Below are 21,993 nucleotides of genomic sequence, written 5' to 3'. Positions count from 1 at the left end.
TTTTTGGAATTTCATAAAACTGATATGTGTACAGCCCAATGCTATCCAGATTAGCCCCAGGAGTTAGAGAGAGAAAGAGAGAGAAAAAGCCCACAGGGCTTTTTATGCGATTAAAAGGAGATTCCATAAAATAAATATTCCCATTAGAATTTGGTTAAAAATCTTTGACTGTGTCATCCAGCCTATCATGCTGTATGGAAGCAAAATATGGGGTCCACTCAGTCAGCAAGACTACACCAAGTGGGAGAAACATCCAGCTGAAACCCTGCATGCAGAATTCTGTAAAAACATACTACAAGTACACAGAAATGCCCCTAACAATGCATGCAGGGCTGAATTAGGCAGCTTTCCGACTCTCATTCGAATTCAAAAAGGGCATTAAATTTTATTGAACATCTAAAAATGAGTCCAACAGACTCCTTACAATTCTTGGCACTCCAAACCCAAGAGCTCAGCCCAGGAAAGTATCCCCTCAGTCAGCTGGTTCTGAACCTCTCTAGACTAACATTAACACATACTAATGCAAACCAGCTTCAGACCAGCACTGCTTCACAACAGCCCATTAGAGTAAACCAAATTATAAAACACATCAAAAACTCCCATCTGGACCAATCCCAAAATAAACTGAATTGTTATCGGGCCCTAAACAGAAAATACACACAGGCAGAGTATCTCTTCTCTGTCAGAGATACAAAACAGAGACAGATCCTGACCAAGTACAGGCTCAGTGACCACACGCTTGCAATTGAAATAGGCAGATACAAAAACTCATGGGTACCAAAAGAAGAGCGAATATGTGGTCACTGTAAGACAGGAGAGGTTGAGACAGAGATGCACTTCACACTTCAGCACTGTACAAAATATAGAAATATAAGAAAAATATACTACCACAAATTTTCAGAAATCATAAAAAACTTCCATTCTTTATCAAAGAATGAAAAATGTGCAGTCCTTTTAGGACAAGGACCAACAGCCCCAATTGCGGCTCAATATGTCTCAGCTTGCCATAACCTGAGGGACACTGAGTGACCGTCCTACATAATTATATTTATTTATTTATTTATTTATTGATTAATATTACATTTTATTTATTTTCTTTAAATGCTTGTGCCGATTGAACATTAACATTGTTATTGTTCTGTTTTTTTTATTTTTATAGAATGTTCATTGTTATTAGTATTCCACTGTAAATATGTATTTTGAATCGATTTATGATGCTTTGGCAATATGTACGTATGTATTTCCTGCCAATAAAGCAATTTGAATTTGAATTTGAGAGAGAGAGAGAGAGAGAGAGAGAGAGAGGGAGAGAGAGATGCCGCAGGGCAGAAGCGCTCACCCGGTTCATCTTGACCAGGACGCAGGGCTTGCCCTGGGCGTAGCCGAAGCTGCTGTCGACCAGGCCGGAGCACTCCCCCAGGAGGCTGCGTTTGAACTGGCAAGCCCTCTTCACCTCCTCCTGGTCCTGCACTGTGTACTCCCCGTACATGCACAGGTCGTTCTTCTCCTGCTCCGTGTCATTGTAGGCTGTAAGGGGGGGGGGGGAGCCGGCAGGGGTCAGAGGTCAGGGGGGCCCGAGGGGGGGGGGGGGGGGGGGGGGGATGGCTCAAACACAAGCCCTTACATGCCCTTACACACTCAAACACACTCCTACACACACAAACACATATGTACACACCCATACACACACATACATGCTCGTACACACCTTTATACATCCGTATATACTCATGCTTATACACACCCTTATGCACCCATACGCACTCAAACACATGCAAACACACTCATACCTGCTCAAATGTGCTCAAACACACCCATATACATTCATACACAAACACACAGACACAGATACACACACACGCATGCACACACACACACATACACACACACGCACACACACACACGCATGCACACACACGCACAAACACACAGACGCAGGTACACACACACGCACACACACACACACATGTACTTACGCTGTAAGAAAGACTCCAGGTGCTGAACATACTGCTTGTACTTGAGAGGATCAGATCGGTTAAACATGATATCCATGAACTTTGGCCTGATCACCAAACCTGAGACAGAGAGAGAAATGACATGTGACATCCTGATAGCCAATGGTCAGCAGTTTTCAAGAAACACAGAAATATTCCTCACATTCATAAAATATAGTTTAGGACCAGCTGACATGGAGCGACCACTGAATCTGGACAAATGGAAGCTGATATTATCATTCAGTTCCAGAAAGAAAGCCAGACCAGCTCGCAGAGCGAAGAACAGAGCTTGGGCCAGACCTCGAATTTCACAAAACGGAGGATAATTTAAAATCCCGAAGAGAATAAGAAAACAGTGTAATCAAATGTTACCTGATCTGCCAAGGCCTGTAAGCCCACCGGCCAATCACAAACTCCAATGGTGGAGTGTCACATGCCAAGGGTTCAACATCAGCTCAGCTGGATGAGAGCTTGGCGCAGACAGTTACTTTTGCCTCGTGCGATTAAGTGTACCTATTGGATGAATTGGCGGGCAAGGAGATTTGGAGTGAAGCACTGGCAGCAACCAAAAAAATCAACAAGGAACATTCTGTTCAGATTCCCAATTGGCTGAGAGATAATGATGTCATCAGAACGTTGCCCAAGCAATCGCTGAAAGCAGTTATTGCCCCAAACAAGTTCTGTCCTCGTAACAGGAAATCATTCAAAAACACACAAAGTTGCATACAATCTGATTTCATCCCCTGACCGGCCTCACAATCATACATGGAGTGTTTGTTTCAAAAACTTTTGAATAAATGTTTTGAATGTAAATACTGAAATGGTAGATCTGATGCATATTTCTAACTTTTCCCCCGCCAAAAGAAAATTAACATGAAAGGCACCCTACAATATCAAATTTGTCCTAACAAGAAAAGAAAACCTAAAACTTAACTTCTAAAACCCTTCCAGGAACATTCCTTCAGGCTTAAAGATATCATCCATCCACACATTCTGGGAACCAGACATTACATTACATTTTACATTACAGGCATTTGGCAGACGCTCTTATCCAGAGCGACGTACAACAAAGTGTGTAACCATAACCAGGAACAAGTATGACGAAACCCCTAGAGAGAAGTACCGGTCCAAGTGGAGGGAACAACCGCATAGTTCAACTTGGACCCTGATGGTTAAACTGATTAACACTAACAACGAGAACGGCAACAACGCAGTCTATGGAAAAAAATACAAGTAGTCGTTAAGACAGTTAATGCACCTAAGTCACCTACGAAACAGCTGCCTAGTTACAACCCTAAGCTTAGTCATTTACAAGGGGGGTAGGGAGGGATGGGGAGAGGTGCAGCCTGAAGAGGTGAGTCTTCAGTCAAAGACAAAGTTTCACGTTCAGAACCCTAGTCTACTCTTTGGATTGCAGCGTTCAGGGGAACCAGAAACGGTTCACAGGGCCCAGCACCTTTTCTGGGATTATTTGTGAACAGCCAATACCATCTGGCACACTTTTCTGGGATTTGGTGAACAACCAATACCATCTGGCATGCTTTTCTGGGATTTGGTGAACAACCAATACCGTCCGGCATGCTTTTCTGGGATTTGGTGAACAACCAAGACCGTCTGGCATGCTTTTCTGGGATTTGGTGAACAACCAATACCATCTGGCATGCTTTTCTGGGATTTGGTGAACAACCAATACCATCTGGCATGCTTTTCTGGGATTTGGTGAACAACCAATACCATCTGGCATGCTTTTCTGGGATTTGGTGAACAACCAATACCATCTGGCATGCTTTTCTGGGATTATTTGTGAACAGCCAATACCATCTGGCATGCTTTTCTGGGATTTGGTGAACGACCAATAACGTCCGGCAATGCTGGTTTTCGCGGCAGCGCCTAAGAAAAAACGGTCGATTCGTCAGTCGCCCCCGCCTCGCGGCGACACACGGTCACGGGCCCGGAGGAGGAGGAGGAGGAGGAGGAGGAGGGAGAGAGCCAGACACGCCAGCTCCAGGCCGGAGCTGCAGCAAGGCAGCGGGGCCCGCGGCGGTGGAGGCAGCGCCGAGCCCAGCAGCAAGCAGCCATTTCCTGCAGCGTGAACGGGGTTAAATACCCTCCCAATACGATCGCAGGGACGTACGTGGACGGAGGACGGAGTGTAGCACAGTGGGTAAGGAATTGGGCTTGTAACCGAAAGGTCGTGGGTTCGATTCCCGGGTAGGACACTGCCGTTGTACGCTTGAGCAAGGTACTTAACCGAAATTGCTTCAGTATATATCCAGCTGTATAAATGGATACAATGTAAAAGTTGTGTAAGTCGCTCTGGATAAGAGCGTCTGCTAAATGCCTGTAATGTAATGTAACATGCAACGTTCAGCCTTATGGGGGCAGGCTGCCTAAATTCAATGGTGGGTTATGTATATGGGCAGTGTCTATGGTGATGACTCCCCACCCTATCCCAGAAGCCACGGGGGCATTTCTGTATTCAGCCCAGAATGCACAGAACCAATCCCAGAATGCATCGGGGAGGACCAGGAAGGATGAAGCACTGTGTGGGACAGAGAAACGCCTGTGAGCCTCCTGCATTGTGGCATCATAAAGAGCTCGTCAAGGTGGAGAGAGTGGGGGGTGGGGTTTCGGGGGGGGAGGTGGGGTTTCTATATGGTTTTGATAAGTCATCCTAGACTCATCATTTAATTCCTTTACGTAGCAGCCCCCCAGGACATGGGGCATTTTTGTCCCTGGGTTTGAGGAAAAACACCCGTCTGCCCAAAATTCACATCTCGGCGGTTTGTTTGCTTCCCGTCCGTCTCGCCTGCCGGTGTCACCATTAGCATGCAAGTGACACCGCGCCCCAACCTCACGCCCTGTCCTGCCCTCCCCACAGAACTGACCGGTTAGGATGCTGGTGTGTTGCCATGGTAACGGCAGCCACTGTTCACCCCCTTCCTCGGCGAGAGCGTGGACGAACGCTCGCAACTGCAGAACAATGACGTGAAAAACCAGGAGGCTATACCTTGTCAGCATCATCGTTATTACTATGGTATTACTGCTGACGTGCCACAGGAGGTACAGTGCAGCTGATTTACACAACTGGCAGAAACAGGAACAGGAAATGAGAGGCAGTTTTAGCGCACTACAGAGCCCTCCCGATTTCACACAGACGGGAGAAAAAAACGAGGAGAAAGCAGAAGGCGAGCGGGAGAAATAGAAACAGGAAGTGAGAAGAAAAGAAGAAAAAAGAGAGATGAGAGAGGGTGGAGGGAGGGGGGAGGAGAGGAGAGGAACAGGAGGACGTGCGTGGAGTCTTGACAGTGGGTGGAATCCATTATCGCCCAGAGATATGGGAGTGTGTGTGTGTGGGTTTCACACAGAGGCGTTTTCACACAGAGCTCTCATCACAGGCGCAGAGAGAGATCCTCACACCACACACCAAGATCCTGTCATTACAGGCAATTATCCCTGCATTACCCACAGAGAAAGATCCTCTCATTACAGAGATCCCCTCATTACAGACAGACATCCTCTTATTACAGACAGAGATCCCCGCATTACCCACAGAGAAAGAGATCCCCTCATTACAGAGGTCCCCGCATCACAGAGATCCCCTCATTCCAGACAGACATCCTCTTGTTACAGACAGAGATCCCCGTATTACCCACAGAGAGAGAGAGATCCCCTCGTTACAGAGATCCTCTTGTTACAGAGATCCTCCTATTACAGAACAGTCACACAGACACAGACAAAGAAAGATTCAATTCATTAGGGAGATTATTTGTATCACAAACAGGAAGCGGTACTGCACATCATAGGCAGAGATCCTCTCATTGCAGACAGAGATCCACTTACAGAGAGATCCTGCAGGTCACAGAGATCCTCTCATTACAGACTGAGATCCTCTAACAGAGAAATCCTGCAGGTCACAAAGATCCTCTCATTACAGACTGAGATCCTCTAACAGAGAGATCTGGCAGATCACAGAGATCCTCTCATTACAGACTGAGATCCTCTAACAGAGAAATCCTGCAGGTCACAGAGATCCTCTCATTACAGACTGAGATCCTCTTACAGAGAGATCCTGCAGGTCACAGAGATCCTCTCATTACAGACTGAGATCCTCTTACAGAGAGATCCTGCAGGTCACAGAGATCCTCTCATTACAGACTGAGATCCTCTAACAGAGAGATCCTGCAGGTCACAGAGATCCTCTCATTACAGACTGAGATCCTCTAACAGAGAGATCCTGCAGGTCACAGAGATCCTCTCATTACAGACTGAGATCCTCTAACAGAGAGATCTGGCAGATCACAGAGATCCTCTCATTACAGACTGAGATCCTCTAACAGAGAGATCCGGCAGATCACAGAGATCCTCTCACTACAGACTGAGATCCTCTTACAGAGAGATCCTGCACGTCACAGAGATCCTCTCATTACAGACTGAGATCCTCTTACAGAGAGATCCTGCAGGTCACAGAGATGCTCTCATTACAGACTGAGATCCTCTTACAGAGAGATCCTGCAGGTCACAGAGATGCTCTCATTACAGACTGAGATCCTCTTACAGAGATATCCTGCAGGTCACAGAGATGCTCTCATTACAGACAGAGATTCTCTAACAGAGAGATCCTGCAGGTCACAGAGATGCTCTCATTACAGACAGAGAAAGATTTGTTTCATCCCAGAGAGAAACAGACAGCCCTCTCAGCGGACAGAGAAACATTTCTCTCACCACAGGCAGAGACACAACCGGGACGTCCCTTCAGTTATTTGGGGATGTGCCTAACCCTAGCCCGCTGTCAGTCAAATCATGGTCCTTGAGGTGGTTTCCACCCTCCCTTTACCTGGGGGTCAGGTGTGACAGACAGACTGGCCAATCAGAGACACTAACTGTTCAGTTAATTACCTGGGAGAAAAAAAAAAACAGAACTGGATTTGGATTCAAGGGGCCAGATTTGAACGTCCATAGCCTAGCCCCTCAGACCAGGTAGCCCAGTTCCCCTTTGTTCCCATTCCAGAATTTCAGCGTGTGACGATTCTTACAGGTCATTCACCATCCTGACCCTTCCCAAAAGCTTCAACTTCCTGACCCTTCCAGGTGGAATATACCCCTCTCGCTAACTAAATCTGAACGCTTAAATCTCTGTCTCCCGTTTCACATGTTTCCAAGAAATAAGCTCATTTGCGTTGTTAACCGAGTGATGTGGCCATTTGTGTGCTCTCTCTCTCTCTCTCTCTCTCTCTCTCTCAACTCCCTCTCGCTCCCTCTAGCTCTGGGGGGTTGCCTGGGACGTTGGGGGCAGACGTTGGGGCGACGTTACCTGGGTTGGACACTCTGTCGCGGTACTTGGGCGTGTTGTCGTCCAGCGTCTGCAGCATCACCCACATGGTGAGCGTGAACATGCCCGCCAGGAAGCCGTAGAACACCACGTAGAAAAGCAAAATGAGGGCTGGGAAGAGAGAGACAGAGAGAGAGAGAAAGAGAGAAAGAAAAGGAGAGAAATCAAGAAAATATATAAATAATGCTCAGAGGAACCGGCAGCCAGATATGTGACCGAATGCCATAGCATAAAGGACATGCGGGGCAGCAACAAATGAAAGAAAAGATATGAAATAACCCTTTATGGTACAAATTCTCCATCAATCCATCCATCCATTATCTAACCTGCTTATTCCTGGTCAGGGTCACGGGGAGGATGGAGCCTATCCCAGCATGCACTGGGTGAGAGGCAGGAATACACCCTGGACAGGTCGCCAATCCATTCACTCAAACCCTCATGCCTACAGGCAGTTTGGACTCGATTCAAACTCAGGACCTCCTTGCTGTGAGGCGACAATTCTTCATGTAGCTGATAAATATAATTTTGTTCATACCTGTAGTGTTTCTTAAAGAGCAATTATTGTGGCTACTGAGTTTGAGCCTCTGGCTTACCCCAATATAGTTACTGACTACAGTGAAAGTTTGACAACAACAAAAAATCAGTTCTTTAAAAAAAAAATTATTACTCATATGAAATAAGCAACAGACAGACTCCAAGAGTGCAGTTTCATTCTTCACAGTGCTGTACAAAGGCTAAACTCTGCGGCTAAGAACACTGCACATTCACCCCCGAGAGGATTCTGTTGGCGTTCGAAAGAGTGTCGCTAACGTCACTTAGCATCACTGCGCTACTCCGCCAACAAGGAAATCACTGTCCCCCGAGTCCAGCGTTCCCACGTTGGGTCCCAGGCAGGGGTGCAGCGCAAAATTCTGGGCCCTATACATGAGGAGTCTCTGTGGGCCCCCTTCCTCTCTTGATCCATGTCTCTCACGCATCATTCCAGGCTTTTCGAGGGTCCTCCCCCCATTCGGGCCCTGGGTGGTCAGTCCCACTCCCCCCCCCCCCCCCCCCCCCCCCCCCCCCCCCACCACAACGCCCCCTGGTCCCAGGTATCCCAGGAGAGTGCTGTTTTTCCCCTTCCCCCTGCAATTACAGTCCCTGAACAGTAACGAGCTGTTTTAATCGCGTTTAATTAAACTCACTGAGGGAGGAGCAGCCCTCTCGCGTCAGGAATAGCTCTGTGTGCCGTGACGAACACATGGTCCTGTGTTCACATCCAGGGAACCTTCAATCGGCAAAACAGACAAAAAATGTTTTCCCTTCCTGCCATGTGCTGTTATGGCAAAATGATTTGGTTTTTTTTTGTTTGTTTTTTTTAAAGGAATTTTTCACTGATACATTTGAGACTAACATGTGAAATCGGCAGAGTTGTCATTGCTGAAAGAGTGTGGACGCACAGTCAGTGAAACTGAAGCATGCGTAGAAATGCAGAGTTGGAAGGCCAAAGCAAATCCCAACAAGCCAAGCCTGTTAATAAGTCTGAGGGAAAAACTATCAAAGAACTTCATTAACTTTAATTTAAAGAATTATTTAAGACGTGTTTCCAGCCACGTGAAGTGATAAGGAGATAAGCTGTAACAACCACTAAACACAAGGGGGCGTAAGGAAGTTCTGCCCAAAGGGTACATTTGCAATCGATGCAGGTATTTTAAAAATGTCTACTATTCATCAAACTATCACTGTTCAGGCGGCCATAATGCACGGCCTCTGCATGCACTCGCTCTAGACATGTACTACAGCACGGAGACACGGACCTCACGTTCATATTGCTCCTGTCCCGATATTCGCACTTATTTCACAGACACCCTGAGTGTTCCCTCACTTGCGTCTGCACAAATTGTTTCAAAGGCCTAAATTAGCTGCTTGCTCAAAGCAAGCCGTAAAAATTGACAGCCGCTGCCTGTGCAACCGTCACTGCAGCTGGCACAGTCGACCACAGGGGGCGCTGTGGCACAGTGAGGCGGGGAATACCCTGATGATGGAATACAACCTTGGGTATGTTTGTGACATCATCAGTCACGTGATGAGACCCTCTCAAACCTACTTACTAGAAGAAGAAGAAGAAGAAGAAGAAGAGCATCTTTACAGTTACTTTTCAAATGTGCTGCAGAGTAGTTTTTTAATGCACAATTTAGGTGCACTAAGGTGTTGATCTTGTCACGATGCCTCAGAGCTGCACCTGCTCTGAACCCTACTCAGCCTGTCAGCTAGAAGGACCTGACCCTCATTCTTTATGACGGGCACGCAGTCAGTGGTTTCATAAACTGAATCATTCACACACAAATAAACAATCGCCAGACACGCAAACATTAACACGCATTGCACATGCGCGCGCACACCAAAGGCTCCATTACTGAGCAAGGACAATCGTCCACTAAATAAGATTTCCCTTAAAAGAAATCCGTCTTTTAAAAAAAATTTGTTTCTCTCTCTTTGTCAAACGCTATTTATGATCTCTCTTCGCACAAATCGCAAGGGGAAAGGAGTTTGACCTTGACAGAGACGCTACTTTGCAGCCCCGTGAACACCTAGGCCCATCCATCAGGAAATGAGGAGCAATGCGCTCGCACCGTGCCATGCATCACTGTATTTTAAAACGAACAGCGCGACCTCGCAACATGCAGGCACTTCACATTTGAGACATCCACATTAAAAAGAGAGGAGACAACGTTGATTTATTCCCGAGAAAATACATAAATTGATCAATTAAAGAGTAGGATTTATACGCTACCATGTATGAAACAATGCATACAGTAATTCAACAAAATTATTAAGACGAATATCGTAGAATAAATATAGGCAGAGTGAGTATTTAAAAAAATTATCGCTTGTCGCCTGGCTTCTGACAAACTGTGCGGAGGGGGGAAGTGGAATTTTCCTATCGCATCGGGGCGTATGGGCTACAGTGGATTCATTTAAATTTCAAGTGACTGAAGCCGACGTCATGAATGCGCCAATTGATTGACAGCGAAAAGGGGCGGGTGATCGACTCCAGTGTCTCCCCGTCCCCGCCCCCTCCCCGTACTGTAGTAGCAAACGCCAAAAGAATGTCGTTCCTCGCAATTCAAGGGTATATCAATTCGAGCTTTTTTATCCAACAATGAGCAGCCGTGCTGCTCTGGTACGGATATTGTGATACACTGGCTCGCACAAGGATTTTGTGAGACCACCGCAAAAACCCATTCCGACAGAGAGCTGTAGTCTTGGGTTCCACGCAGATCACATCCACGCATCTAGTAATTTTTTTTTTCCAGAGCTCCTTAATTTAGTCCACAGTGATATGATATGTAAGTTAGCCATCGTTTAACGTTAAACTCGATACGACTTTTGAGGCGATGCGAACATGCGATGCACATAGGTAGGGCTAATTTTAGAATATTTAGTTGTCTTCCCACTGTGTAAGAACTCTCAAGACGTGGGGGGACGTTTATCGTTAGCAAGCGTTACAGTTGAAAAAATAAAAGCATTTTGTTAAAAACCGTTACGCATTCTGTTTGATCAACGAGCAGTGCAACTGTCAACACAATCCTATAGGCTACTGAATACATAAGGATAGTCTAACAATACATTCCGACCACACATTGCAATCTTTTAAAATTGTTTTGATGCGTGAGTAAATTCAGGTGTGGTATTTTACAAATAAACGCATAGGCTATTTAAATGCCACTTACATATACTAAAGTAGCCATGGTCTTTTATGGCCTGATATTCGTAGTCAAAACATTAATCTGATCACAAAGCGGTTTAAAACGTTAATACCTCGACTCAGTATCCCTTATGCTTAATATAGCCTAATCTAGCTAATTCTATTGTCTTAACTTCAATGCCCAGGTTGCCAAGCTGGCTGTTGGGTGTCAAAACATTTTAGGCATGTTAGCGAGCAAACGGAATTTGGTAGAATAGCCTACTGTAAAAACTGACTTCATTTTAAGCCTCGGTGAAGCCTGGGGGATGTGCTATGAGAAACGGACCTTTGACTGAAGCTCTCGTGTTATTGGGCAGAGAAAAGGCAGATGATCACAGAAAAGCTCCAAAATTGGCTATGAAGAACCGTTTCATGTTCCTTTCGAAATTGCACAAATGCCACGGGCATGAAATGAATGGGAAGGCACCGTAACTGTATTTCAGAAGAAGAAGAATAAGAAGAAGAAAAAGAACTGCGGATGATGGAGCAGATGTCTTGCTTGTTCCCCAAGGAAAACCTTTGTCGCTAGCTAGCATGATTTCAATGGCACGAACCGGAACCAACTAATATAAAAGCTTTAATGTGTTGACTGCTACAACATATAACCCATTTAGCCTATAATAACAGAAGGTGGTATATATCAGAAGTCCTAGCTATTCATTTCTTAACAATTTCATTAATGCAACTAATGAATGGGTGGACTAAAGGTCCATACATGCGTCGCCATCCATTGTCACACAATGCCAATTAATACTTATTGCAATTATCTGTATTGTGTGTGTGTGTGTGTGTGTGTGTTCAGCAACCCCATTTGCATCACATCTTCTTAGAGTCTTACCCCAACTGCTGGCCGTGCGACCAATAAACTCCCCAGTTCTCGGATTGTAGAGAAAATCTTTCCAACTGGACTGGTTCCCCTTCTGTTCTTCGGGTTTCTCCTCCTTGGTCGACATGGCCGGGTTCGACATGATCTTAGCGCAGAAGAGGGGAAACGAACGATGGTGATGAGATGTACCAGAGTAAAAGCGTGCGTGTGTGTGTGTGTGTAAGACGAATGACGGGGGCGTCTGTATAGTGGTGATGTTTTCTTGGGAAAAAAAAAAAAACCTCTGACGTTGTAGAACCGACGCAGTCTTCTGCCCCGATTAGCACCCTCGTCTACAGAGCCGGCAGGACTACAGCGAACCAGCTTCCACCGAGATCGCGTTTGAAGAAGGGGGTTTGAGGAACATGAGCGCGCATGCGCAGTGATTCCCCCGTACGAAATTCCAATTTTGTCATCGGGAGTTATGATTTGACATTTCAAGGGAAATTTGGACGAAAATTGCCTGGCCGCGCGCCCTCACGTCGCCGACCGTGCACGGAAATCATTCACACGTTTACTTAGATGGATGTTCTGAAGCTGCCACACGAATTTGTGGGTTTGGTTGAAACCCCTCAATCCTCCTTAATCACCTAACAGGTAACGGAAGGTATTTTGACCAAACAGACGTCGCAGAGCTGGATTCATATTTTCTGCAAGTCTTACCGAGTAGCCTAAATAAACTTTCTGCATCAATAATAAAAACCAACTGACAGTGGCTGTAAACATATAAAGATCCCCTGCATTCCTTTTCAGATAATAATAAGTGAAAACTAGTCATAATTATTTAATTAAAACATTTCTGCTTCTATTAACTTGTTTTTTTTAAATTTATTTATTTATTTTTGTTTTGTTTAAACGTTTATTCCTATTGCTTCATTAACTGCACACCCCCCATATTCTGTACTGTGGAGGGGGCTTGATAATAAAAAAAAGGAAAATAACAAAACAAAAAAGAGGTAGCACATTAACATCGATTGCTTCTTGCAAACAAATCCTAAGGATCCGTTTGGCTTAGCCCTTTAGGTTCAGCTCTGACAATGGCCCATTGACCAAGCCTCGCTTAAGACTTTGGCATCCATTGCAAGACTGCATGCACTTTAGTAGTTCTTTTTTTGTATACCTGTGACATCAAGCCTGAAAGCTTTGAAACACAATACCCCCCACCCCACCCCCCCCACCCTCACAGGCCCTTCTGCTGAAGGGATTCTGCAGGTCAACCGGAGGGGTTTCCCCAAGACTCCGTAACCATGACAACAATCTCTCCGTTGTAAGCATGCCAAGGTGGGTACAGGGTTTTTTTGTTTTTTTTTAAAAGGGGGGGGGGTGTGCTTGGTTAGTGAGTCTCAGGACATAGGAGGGGGGGGGAGGGAGTGGAGTACACTGGTGACTAATCAAAAAGGAACCAGGGGATGTCGGTGAAAGATGGGGTGGGGGAATCTTATGAATTGTGGTCATGGCAACGGCCCTGTGCGCGCCACTAAGAGCAAGTCTGCTTTGACTGAAACAGGCCAGTATTATCTCAACCCAAGTGGCTGAGTCTCTCCATCTCTCTCTCTCTTTCTCTCTCTTTCTGTTTCTATACGAGTACACACACACACACACACACACACACATACATACATATATAGTGCCCTCAAAATGGGGGGACACAAAAACAGCTGTTTCTGTAAAAAAAATGTATACATGAAAATACCATCAAATAATAGCTGGTTGTCTGTACTTTTGTCACAAATTCATCCTCTGATGTCGAAGTATATAGCAGAAATAAAAATTCACTCTACCATTACCATACATTTAGACGGCACTGTATGTATATTTCTTTCTTTTTTCCATTTTCAATTATTTTCATTCCAGATGTGTCTTGTCTGTGAACATTTTGCATACGTCTCTGTTTGATATCGGAGAATAAAAGAGACCTTAAAAGTACAAAAGTCTCTGACCCCGCTCTCTCTTAAATTCGAATGATTTATGTCCACAGCAAAACAGCCTTTGTCTTTCTCTCTCTATCTCAGCAGTGATAGAGGTCTCCGAAAAAGATCTTGTCGATGGGGCGAACGTTTTTTTGGGGGAAAACGCTCCCATCCAGCTCTCTCGGTCAATTTGCAGGCAAATTAAGGAATCCTGTCACCCTAATGCCCTCCACACGCGACTGCAGGGGTGCTGATGTCGCTGATGACACAACCCAACTGTAACATTTCCAACCACCAGAGCGTCCCTTCTGCAGTCTGAGGAGAATTTACGCCGCTCCACAGGGAATTTATTAACCTTTGGGTCGGCTCCCCTTTCCTGTTCTCCCCTTCGTCTGGAGCACCTCCACCCTCTGCCCAGGGTCCTAGTGGTGGAGTAACGTATGCGCGCCTTTGAAAACAGCACAAAGACCCCTGCCATCCAGCTCAAGAGCCTCTCCCAGCATGCAATGGGGGGTTAGGCAGAGTGAGGCAATGGAGAGGTTGGTGACTGCGTGGGGGGTGGGTGAGGAGGATGAAGGACAGCTGAATGATATTTGGGGAGGGGCTAGAGGTAGGAGGAGGCGTGGTCTACACAGCTGTGGTTTTGATTGGACCAGAAGCTGGCCCACTGAAAGCAAGAATAATACCCCCACACATACACACACACACACCTTCACGGTCTTTCGCGTGAGCAGAGGGCAGAGGGTAGTTAATGGTGTTATTATTTCTCCCCTCTGTGAGGACAGCACTGCCTGCCGTGCTGAAGCAGCTGTACGGAGAGACTCAGGAGTGTGCGTGTCTGTGTGTGTGTGTGTGTGTGTGTGTGTGTGTGTGTATGAGTGTGAGTATGTGTGTTAGAGAGAGAGAGAGATACATGATACATGATACGTGAACAAATGTGTTTTTGTGGCTCACAGTGTGCTTGGCCACCGGAGGTTGTGGGGGGTTGAGTGGGGGTTTGTGGAGGTTTTGGGGGGTTGAGTGGGGGTTTGTGGAGGTTTTGGGGGGTTGAGTGGGGGGTTGAGTGGGGGGTTTGTGGAGGTTTTGGGGGGTTGAGTGGGGGGTTGTTGGTGATTGTGGGGGGTTGTGGAGGTTGAGGGGGGTTGTAGGGGTGATTATGGAGGTTGTGGGGGGTTGTGGAGGTTTTGGGGGGTTGAGTGGGGGGTTGTATGGGTGATTATGGAGGTTGTGGGGTGTTTTGGAGGTTTTGGGGGGTTAAGTGGGGCGTTGTGGAGGTTGGGGGGGTTGTATGGGTGATTATGGAGGTTGTGGGGGGTTTTGGAGGTTTTGGGGGGTTGAGTGGGGGGTTGTGGAGGTTGGGGGGGTTGTATGGGTGATTATGGAGGTTGTGGGGGGTTTTGGAGGTTTTGGGGGGTTGAGTGGGGGGTTGTATGGGTGATTATGGAGGTTGTGGGGGGTTTTGGAGGTTTTGGGGGGTTGAGTGGGGGGTTGTGGAGGTTGGGGGGTTGTGGACACCCTCTGTGTTCCAGCACTTTTGGCTCAGGTTGAGGAGGAGAACAACCCCAGAACAGCCCCTTCCTGTCCACAGAGACGGTGTTCACAGGCAACACTCCGGGCATCGCACACACACCAGCAAAACCTTTCCATCATCATAACAACGCCCACACTTGCACACACCCACCATAACTAACACTCCTCACCGCCACACATACACACAAACATACACTCACACACACGGTTGAAATTACACTCTGGCTTTTGGGGAGGGGGGGGGGCGGTTGTGAGATCATGAAGACCAGGGGGTTGGAGAGTTCATGATTGTGGACCGAGGGGTGGGGGGGGGACGACGACTCTGTTTCGGGGTGGGAGGGGAGCTCAGCTTGTTATTCGAACCCCGCTCACACACACACACACGCGCACGCACGGGTGACTTTCACACACGCTGCCCTCGGGGCAATCCCCACCCACTGTAAATCTGTTTTTAATTAGAGCCCAGGCATTCCTCCTGCACTCACACTGCAGCGGCCCGGCGCGCTGCTGGGGTCACAGGTAATACCGGAAAGTATTCACTGAGACCTGGCGGGGACAGCGGCTCAGGACACCAGCGCTACCCCCCCTCCCCCTCCCTCTCCCGCCCTCTCTCCCCCTCCCCCTCCCTCTCCCGCCCTCTCTCCCCCTCCCCCTCCCTCTCCCGCCCTCTCTCCCCCTCCCCCTCCCTCTCCCGCCCTCTCTCCCACTCTCTCTATTCCCCCCCCTCCCTCTCCCGCCCTCTCTCCCCCTCCCCCTCCCCCTCCCCCTCTCTCTTTCCCCCTATCTCCCCTTCTCCCTCTCTCTCTATCTCTCTCCCACTCTCCCTCTCCCCTCTCTCCCACTCTAGCAATTTCCCCCTCTCCCTCTCTCTCTACCTCTCCCACTTTCTCTTTCCCCCTCTCCCTCTCTCTCCCTCTTCCTCTCCCTCTCTCCCACTCTGCCTCTCTCTCCCTCTCTTCCTCTTCCTCTCTTCCCCCCCCTCTCTCTCCCCTTCTCTCTCTTCCTCTCTCTCTCTTTCTATCTCCCCCTCTCTCCGTCTCTCTCTCCTTCCTCTATCTCTCTCTCTCTTTCTCTCTGTCTCTCTCTCCAATTCAGTTCCATAATGCTTTATTGCCATGACTGTATGTAAACAACATTGCAAAAGCAATTTACAATGAAAAAATGAACAATGACGCACAAGACATATAATTAACACCGGTGAAATAAAATAAATAAATACATTATTTTTTTAAAAAGCCAAACCTACAGCCAACCTACAAGTTGAATGGTAAACAGTAATAAGGGAAGTAAATAAGAACAAATCTACTAACAATACAAATAATAGACAAAGTGCCTCACTAGCTGTCCCTCAGTCTCTCACCTCAACAGCAAAATTGCGCTTTCGCTCTGCTTTTTGGGCATATGACGAAGGGGAAAAAAAAAGAGGTGAAACTGCTACAAACGCATCGGATGCAAGCAGAGGTCCAACGAGGCACTTTCAGAGAATCATTCTGATAAGCATGCTCCCCCCATGCAGATACGCACGACCATGCAGATGAACGGTCAGTTGACCCATGACCTTCTGACCTATGACCTCTGACCCGCTCCCCTCCGACCGCCACATTAACCCGGGCCAGCTGGACCAACAGGCAGGGAACTCCCCGAGACACTTTTTTTTTTTTTTTTTTTTGTTTGTTGCCATTTTCTCCCCAATTTAGTCGTTATACCAATTCCCCGTGTGTATCACACGGTCCTGGTCGACGCGCTACCCTCTGTCGGTCTGGGGAGGGTGTAGACTACCACACGCCTCCTCCGATACACGTGGAGTCCGTCAGCCGCCTCTTTTCACCGGACAGCGAGGAGCTTCACGCTCATCTCCCCCAGCATTACTGTGAATCAATGAAGCCACTCAGTTGCCTCCCGGCCAGGATGATCTATGATGTTGTCCTCTGACATGACGGCACGTTCATTTCTCAGCTGGCCATTGTTAAACATTAACAGGAAAATATAAGGGGGGGGGGGGGGGGGTGGGGGGGGGGTCACATGGGCCACAAATTTAAGCCCAAATTCCTGATTTAGTTTAACGCCAGCCATGACACAGCCGTCATAAACCCCACAGGATAGCGAAAGGCCCAGTGAACACTGCCGTTGTACCCTTGAGCAAGGTACTTAACCTGCATTGCTCCAGTATATATCCAGCTGTATTAATGGATACAATGTAAAAATGCTATGTACAAGTTGTGTAAGTCGCTCTGGATAAGAGCGTCTGCTAAATGCCTGTAATGTAATGTAATGTAACACTGGATTTTAACACCGATGGCTCTTGGTGAGGAGTACGAGAGTGGTGCACATTTCCAGGGCATTTTATTGGACTCGGTTTGACTAAACGTTTGCAGTACCGAGGGTTGCGACCCTTCTGTCCTTTTAAGTTTTACTTGCGTGTCCTTCTGGTCTGCACCTCGCTAAAACGAGGTGTGCGTTTTCTTTTTCACTTTTGCAATACCGTGAATGACACAGACAAGAGACACGAGGATATGCATACGCAGTGGCTTATATATATATATATATATATGTGTGTGTGTGTGTGTGTGTGTGTGTGTGTGTAAATCAACAGTAGAAATGAAGAAGAATACATTCTAATAAAAAACACTTGGTACCGAATGACTGAATTTAGATTTGGTCAGGCTGGCTGGCTCCGGCCCAAGCGCCAAGCAATAACCGCCATCACTCAAATCTGTGGAGCGCCCTCCAAAGCGCATGTCACTACCGTGATCACAACGCCATGGTAACGGACAGCTTGGCGCACAGGATCCCCCCCCCACCCCCCCCCACACCCCCCACCCCACACCCCCCCTGACGATTTGCAGACGCATCTCTGTTTAAATCCGTTTCCTGAGAGCCAGCAAACAGCGCTCTTCACTCCTCATAAAATATCACCTGAACTCTTAAACAAGCGTACCCAGACATTCACACACGCACGCAAGCTCACGTACACACACACGTGCACACACGTGCAGGCAGGCACGTAAACACAGAGACTGAGACACACACACACACACACACACACACACACGTATGAGGCAGGCACGTATACACACAGACTCACACACACACACACGCACACACGCACACACACACACACACATACACACACACACGTATGCAGCTAGGCACATAGACACAGACTCAAACTCACACACACTGCTGGAACACACACACATGCACACACAAACGCACACATACACACTCACATATGCAGGCAGGCACATGCCCACACACACACACACACACACAACACACACACACACATGCAGGTGGGCACACAGACACAGACTCAAACTCACAGGCACACACACAAACACACACACACACACACTCAGGAGCTGCACTCATGGTAATGGGCTCTCCCTGCATGCATGCATTATTAGAGCTGGGCTCTTTTCATCTGCGCTGTGCTCTGTAATATTAATTATAATCAGCACGGCGGACAGGGTGCACCCGGCACAGTTACATAAGTGACGCTGTCGCCCCTTCAAAGTGCTGGGTGGCTCTGGGGCCTGATTGAGCTGGTACTGGGGGGGGGCGGGGGGGGCGGGGGGCAGGGGGGGGGGGGGGCCGGTGGGTAGCCTATGTGGTTCGGTCGCACCCCACGAAATGAAAAGGGGGACGCACACACTTTCCAAAAAGCCGCACCAACCTCATGTACACACAATTTCCCATCATCCTTCACTGTACAACAGTCTGTCTCACTCGCCACTCTCTCTCTCTCGCTCTCCCTCTCACACAGTAACACGTCCAGTGCTAATTCAACTCTATCGGCGCTTACAGGAGTCCAGTTGGGGCCACCAGCACACAGTAAGAGTTCATTTGACATTTCGTGCGTTTTACTGTGCGCTCTCTCTCTCTCTCTTCTTGCTCTCTCGACCCCACTGTCACTCGCCCCTGCAGGTGTGGGCCGGCAGAGGCCAATGACATACGTAACGCTGTGAGCGAGAGAGCTCAGCTCCAGGACCAGGTGGAGAGAGAGAGAGAGAGGGAGAAAGAGAGAGAAAGAGAGAGGGGGGGCATGTGATAGGTAGAGAGGGAGAGAAGGGGGAGAGAGGGAGGAATACAGAGTGGGATGACAGAGAGAAGAGGGCTAAGCACAAGAGCTTTAATGACACTGAAAAACAGAGATGAGAGTTGATGAGGGAGTCTATGTGTGTGTGTGTGCGTGTTTGTGAGTGTATGAGTGTGTGTGTAGGTGTGTATGAGAGAGTGTGTGTGTGTGTGTGTGTGTGTGTGTATGTGTGGTGGTGTGTGAGTGCGTGTGTGCGAGAGAAAGAGTGTGCGTGTGAGAGTATGTGTGTGTGTGCGCGTTGTAGGTGTGTGTGTGTGTGTGTGTGTGTGTAGGTGTGTATGAGAGAGTGTGTGTGTGTATGTGTGGTGGTGTGTGTGTGTGTGTGTGTAGGTGTGCGTAGGTGCAGCTGGGCAGTGGTGAAATCACCACAGCGCTTAGCCCGTGGAGGCGAAAGCAGGACTCTCTCCGTGCTCCTCTGCCGCTGCACGTGTGGGCGAGCGACGTGCCTGCGTTAGCCTGTGCGTCTCCCAGCACGTTTGCCCCCCCCCCCGTGTTCGCCAGCACGTTTGCCCCCCCCCGTGTTCGCCAACACGTTTGCCCCCCCCCCCCCCCCCCGTGTTCGCCAGCACTTTTGCCCCCCCCCCCCCCCCCCGTGTTCGCCAGCACGTTTGCCCATCCGTGCAGGTCGCACAGACAATCCCCACCATTGTGTTCTGCATGAATGAGAGACCGTGCGTAAATGTGGGACCAATTAGAGCCTCTGCCTCTCTCTCTCTCTCTCTCTCCTCACTGTGCCACTCAGCGAGGGTAAGTTGGGCTTGTTCCGCCGCCCGCACGTCACCATGGCGATAGAAGCCCGAGGTCACTGCGTTCTACAGCCTGAGCCCACAGCCATCTCTCACAAATGCACTAATGCTGCCCTCATTGCACGGTTAAACCTCAGGGGGAGGGGGGAAACAATAAACCTTATGAGGGAACTGGCCTAAAAAAAAAAAACTACAATTCCCATGAGTCCCGTTCTTCACGCCAAACCCGCAGCCTAACATGGGGGATAGGGGATTGTGTGCAGGGGAGGGTGCGGTCGCGTTTAATTGGCTCTAAATTGCTGTGGTACCAGGACTGAAGCTGAGGAGGAACCTCGTAAACACAGAGACCTCCTCAAAAACAGACCCCTCCCTCCCTCTGCCTATATTCCACCCCTCGGTTTTTTGGTACAGAGAACAACACCCCCCCCCCCCCCCCCCAACCCCCGGGACAGGTTCTACCCAATTTAGCAGGGACCGGCCCGTTAGGCATTTGTCCAAAACAAGGGGACGTCCCAGAAGCAGCTCAGAGTGAATGCACAAGGAAGGAAGGAAGGAAGGAAGGAGGGGCACTGAAAGGTGGGAATGAAGGTGGGGTTAGGGAGGTGGTACATAGATGGGGATGGACCTCCATTTGGGGGGAAAAGGGGGCAGGGGCTGTTTGGGATTAGACCTGTTAACTAGCTGTGACAGCGAGAAGGGGGACAGTGGGGACAAAAATCTGTATCCCAGCACAAGTCTGAGAGCAAGCAGCCTTGCAATGACGTGAGCAGGGCGTGAGTGAGTGAGTTTGTGCAAGTATGAGTGTAAATAAACAAAGAACAGTGGATGAAGTATGTGTGTGTTTGTGTGTGTGCGTGCGTGCTTGTGTGTGTGTGTGTGTGTGTTAGGGGTGTACTGAAACATAGATCACTGCATCACAGGGCAAATGTCTTGATACAGCTGCATCGTTGTGACATGTATGAATTGATTTGTATCGCGATGAATCATTCATTTACGACAAACTTTTATTTTGGCAGACCAAGGCACTGAAGTAAATGAACACATTTATTAACTTTGAAAGTTTGTATGGTTTGCTATTTCAGTGATCTCTTGAGTGTTGCTGGGGTAGGGTGGGGTGGGGGAAATCTGTCAAATCTAATGGTCACATTCACATTGCAGCTAATCAATCATTTTGTGATTAATTTTCAATAATTGTATTATATCATTATAAATGTAGAAATCCTATTGTTGTTCAGAGTATGGCTAGTGTCGTACTGTAATCAAGTTGTTTTATTACACCCCTAGTTTGTGCGTGTGCGGGTAAGAAAGGGAAAGTGAGCATGTGTGTGGATGTGTGCGTTTAGTGTCAGTTACAAAAGAACTTTCAGCCCCAGGTATGTACGTCTGCTGCCACCTGCAGGCCACTGCCGCAAACTACAATTGGCCCATAAACCCCGCACAAAAACTGCCTGGACCAATCAAAAACAGACTAAAACTGGAATATCGAAAACCAAAGAAAACTAACCATCCCTGGGTCGAGTTCTCTAGTCTTGAAACACTAATTTTTTGATCTTTAGTCGTCTCATTTTGAGCCATTTTTTATAGCATTTTTGACAGAAAACACATCCCTCATTATGAACTCTGTACGTTCTCTGTTAAATGTTTAGTTTGGAAAATTTTCCCTCCGTAACACACAGCGAAGACGAGTAAGGAGCCTTGCAGATAAACCTCTTTGAGATGAGACAGGGAGTGTGTGTTGGTATTTTGGCATCACATGGGGACGTTTTGAGACGGTTCCCAGGAGACCCTCT

The 21,993-nt window shown here is 47.8% G+C and overlaps 1 protein-coding gene across 1 annotated transcript in view; it reads right to left on the bottom strand.

The window, feature by feature from the left end:
* Window positions 1-12,264, bottom strand: part of atp1b3a (ATPase Na+/K+ transporting subunit beta 3a) — a 16,883-nt gene extending 4,619 nt beyond the window's left edge. The window contains exons 1-4 of the mRNA XM_035424029.1: window positions 11,892-12,264; window positions 7,309-7,437; window positions 1,977-2,075; window positions 1,340-1,527 (exon numbers count right to left, since the gene is read on the bottom strand). Coding sequence (XP_035279920.1) covers window positions 1,340-1,527; window positions 1,977-2,075; window positions 7,309-7,437; window positions 11,892-12,021 — 546 coding nt within the window. The 5' untranslated portion in view covers window positions 12,022-12,264. The remainder of the gene's footprint in view (window positions 1-1,339; window positions 1,528-1,976; window positions 2,076-7,308; window positions 7,438-11,891) is intronic.
* Window positions 12,265-21,993: the final 9,729 nt, after the last annotated feature.

The sequence above is a fragment of the Anguilla anguilla genome, chromosome 6 (assembly GCF_013347855.1).
Source record: "Anguilla anguilla isolate fAngAng1 chromosome 6, fAngAng1.pri, whole genome shotgun sequence".
Lineage (NCBI taxonomy): Eukaryota > Metazoa > Chordata > Actinopteri > Anguilliformes > Anguillidae > Anguilla > Anguilla anguilla.
The sequence above is the reverse complement of the archived record's forward strand: the minus strand, read 5'-3'. Positions and strand labels throughout refer to the sequence as shown.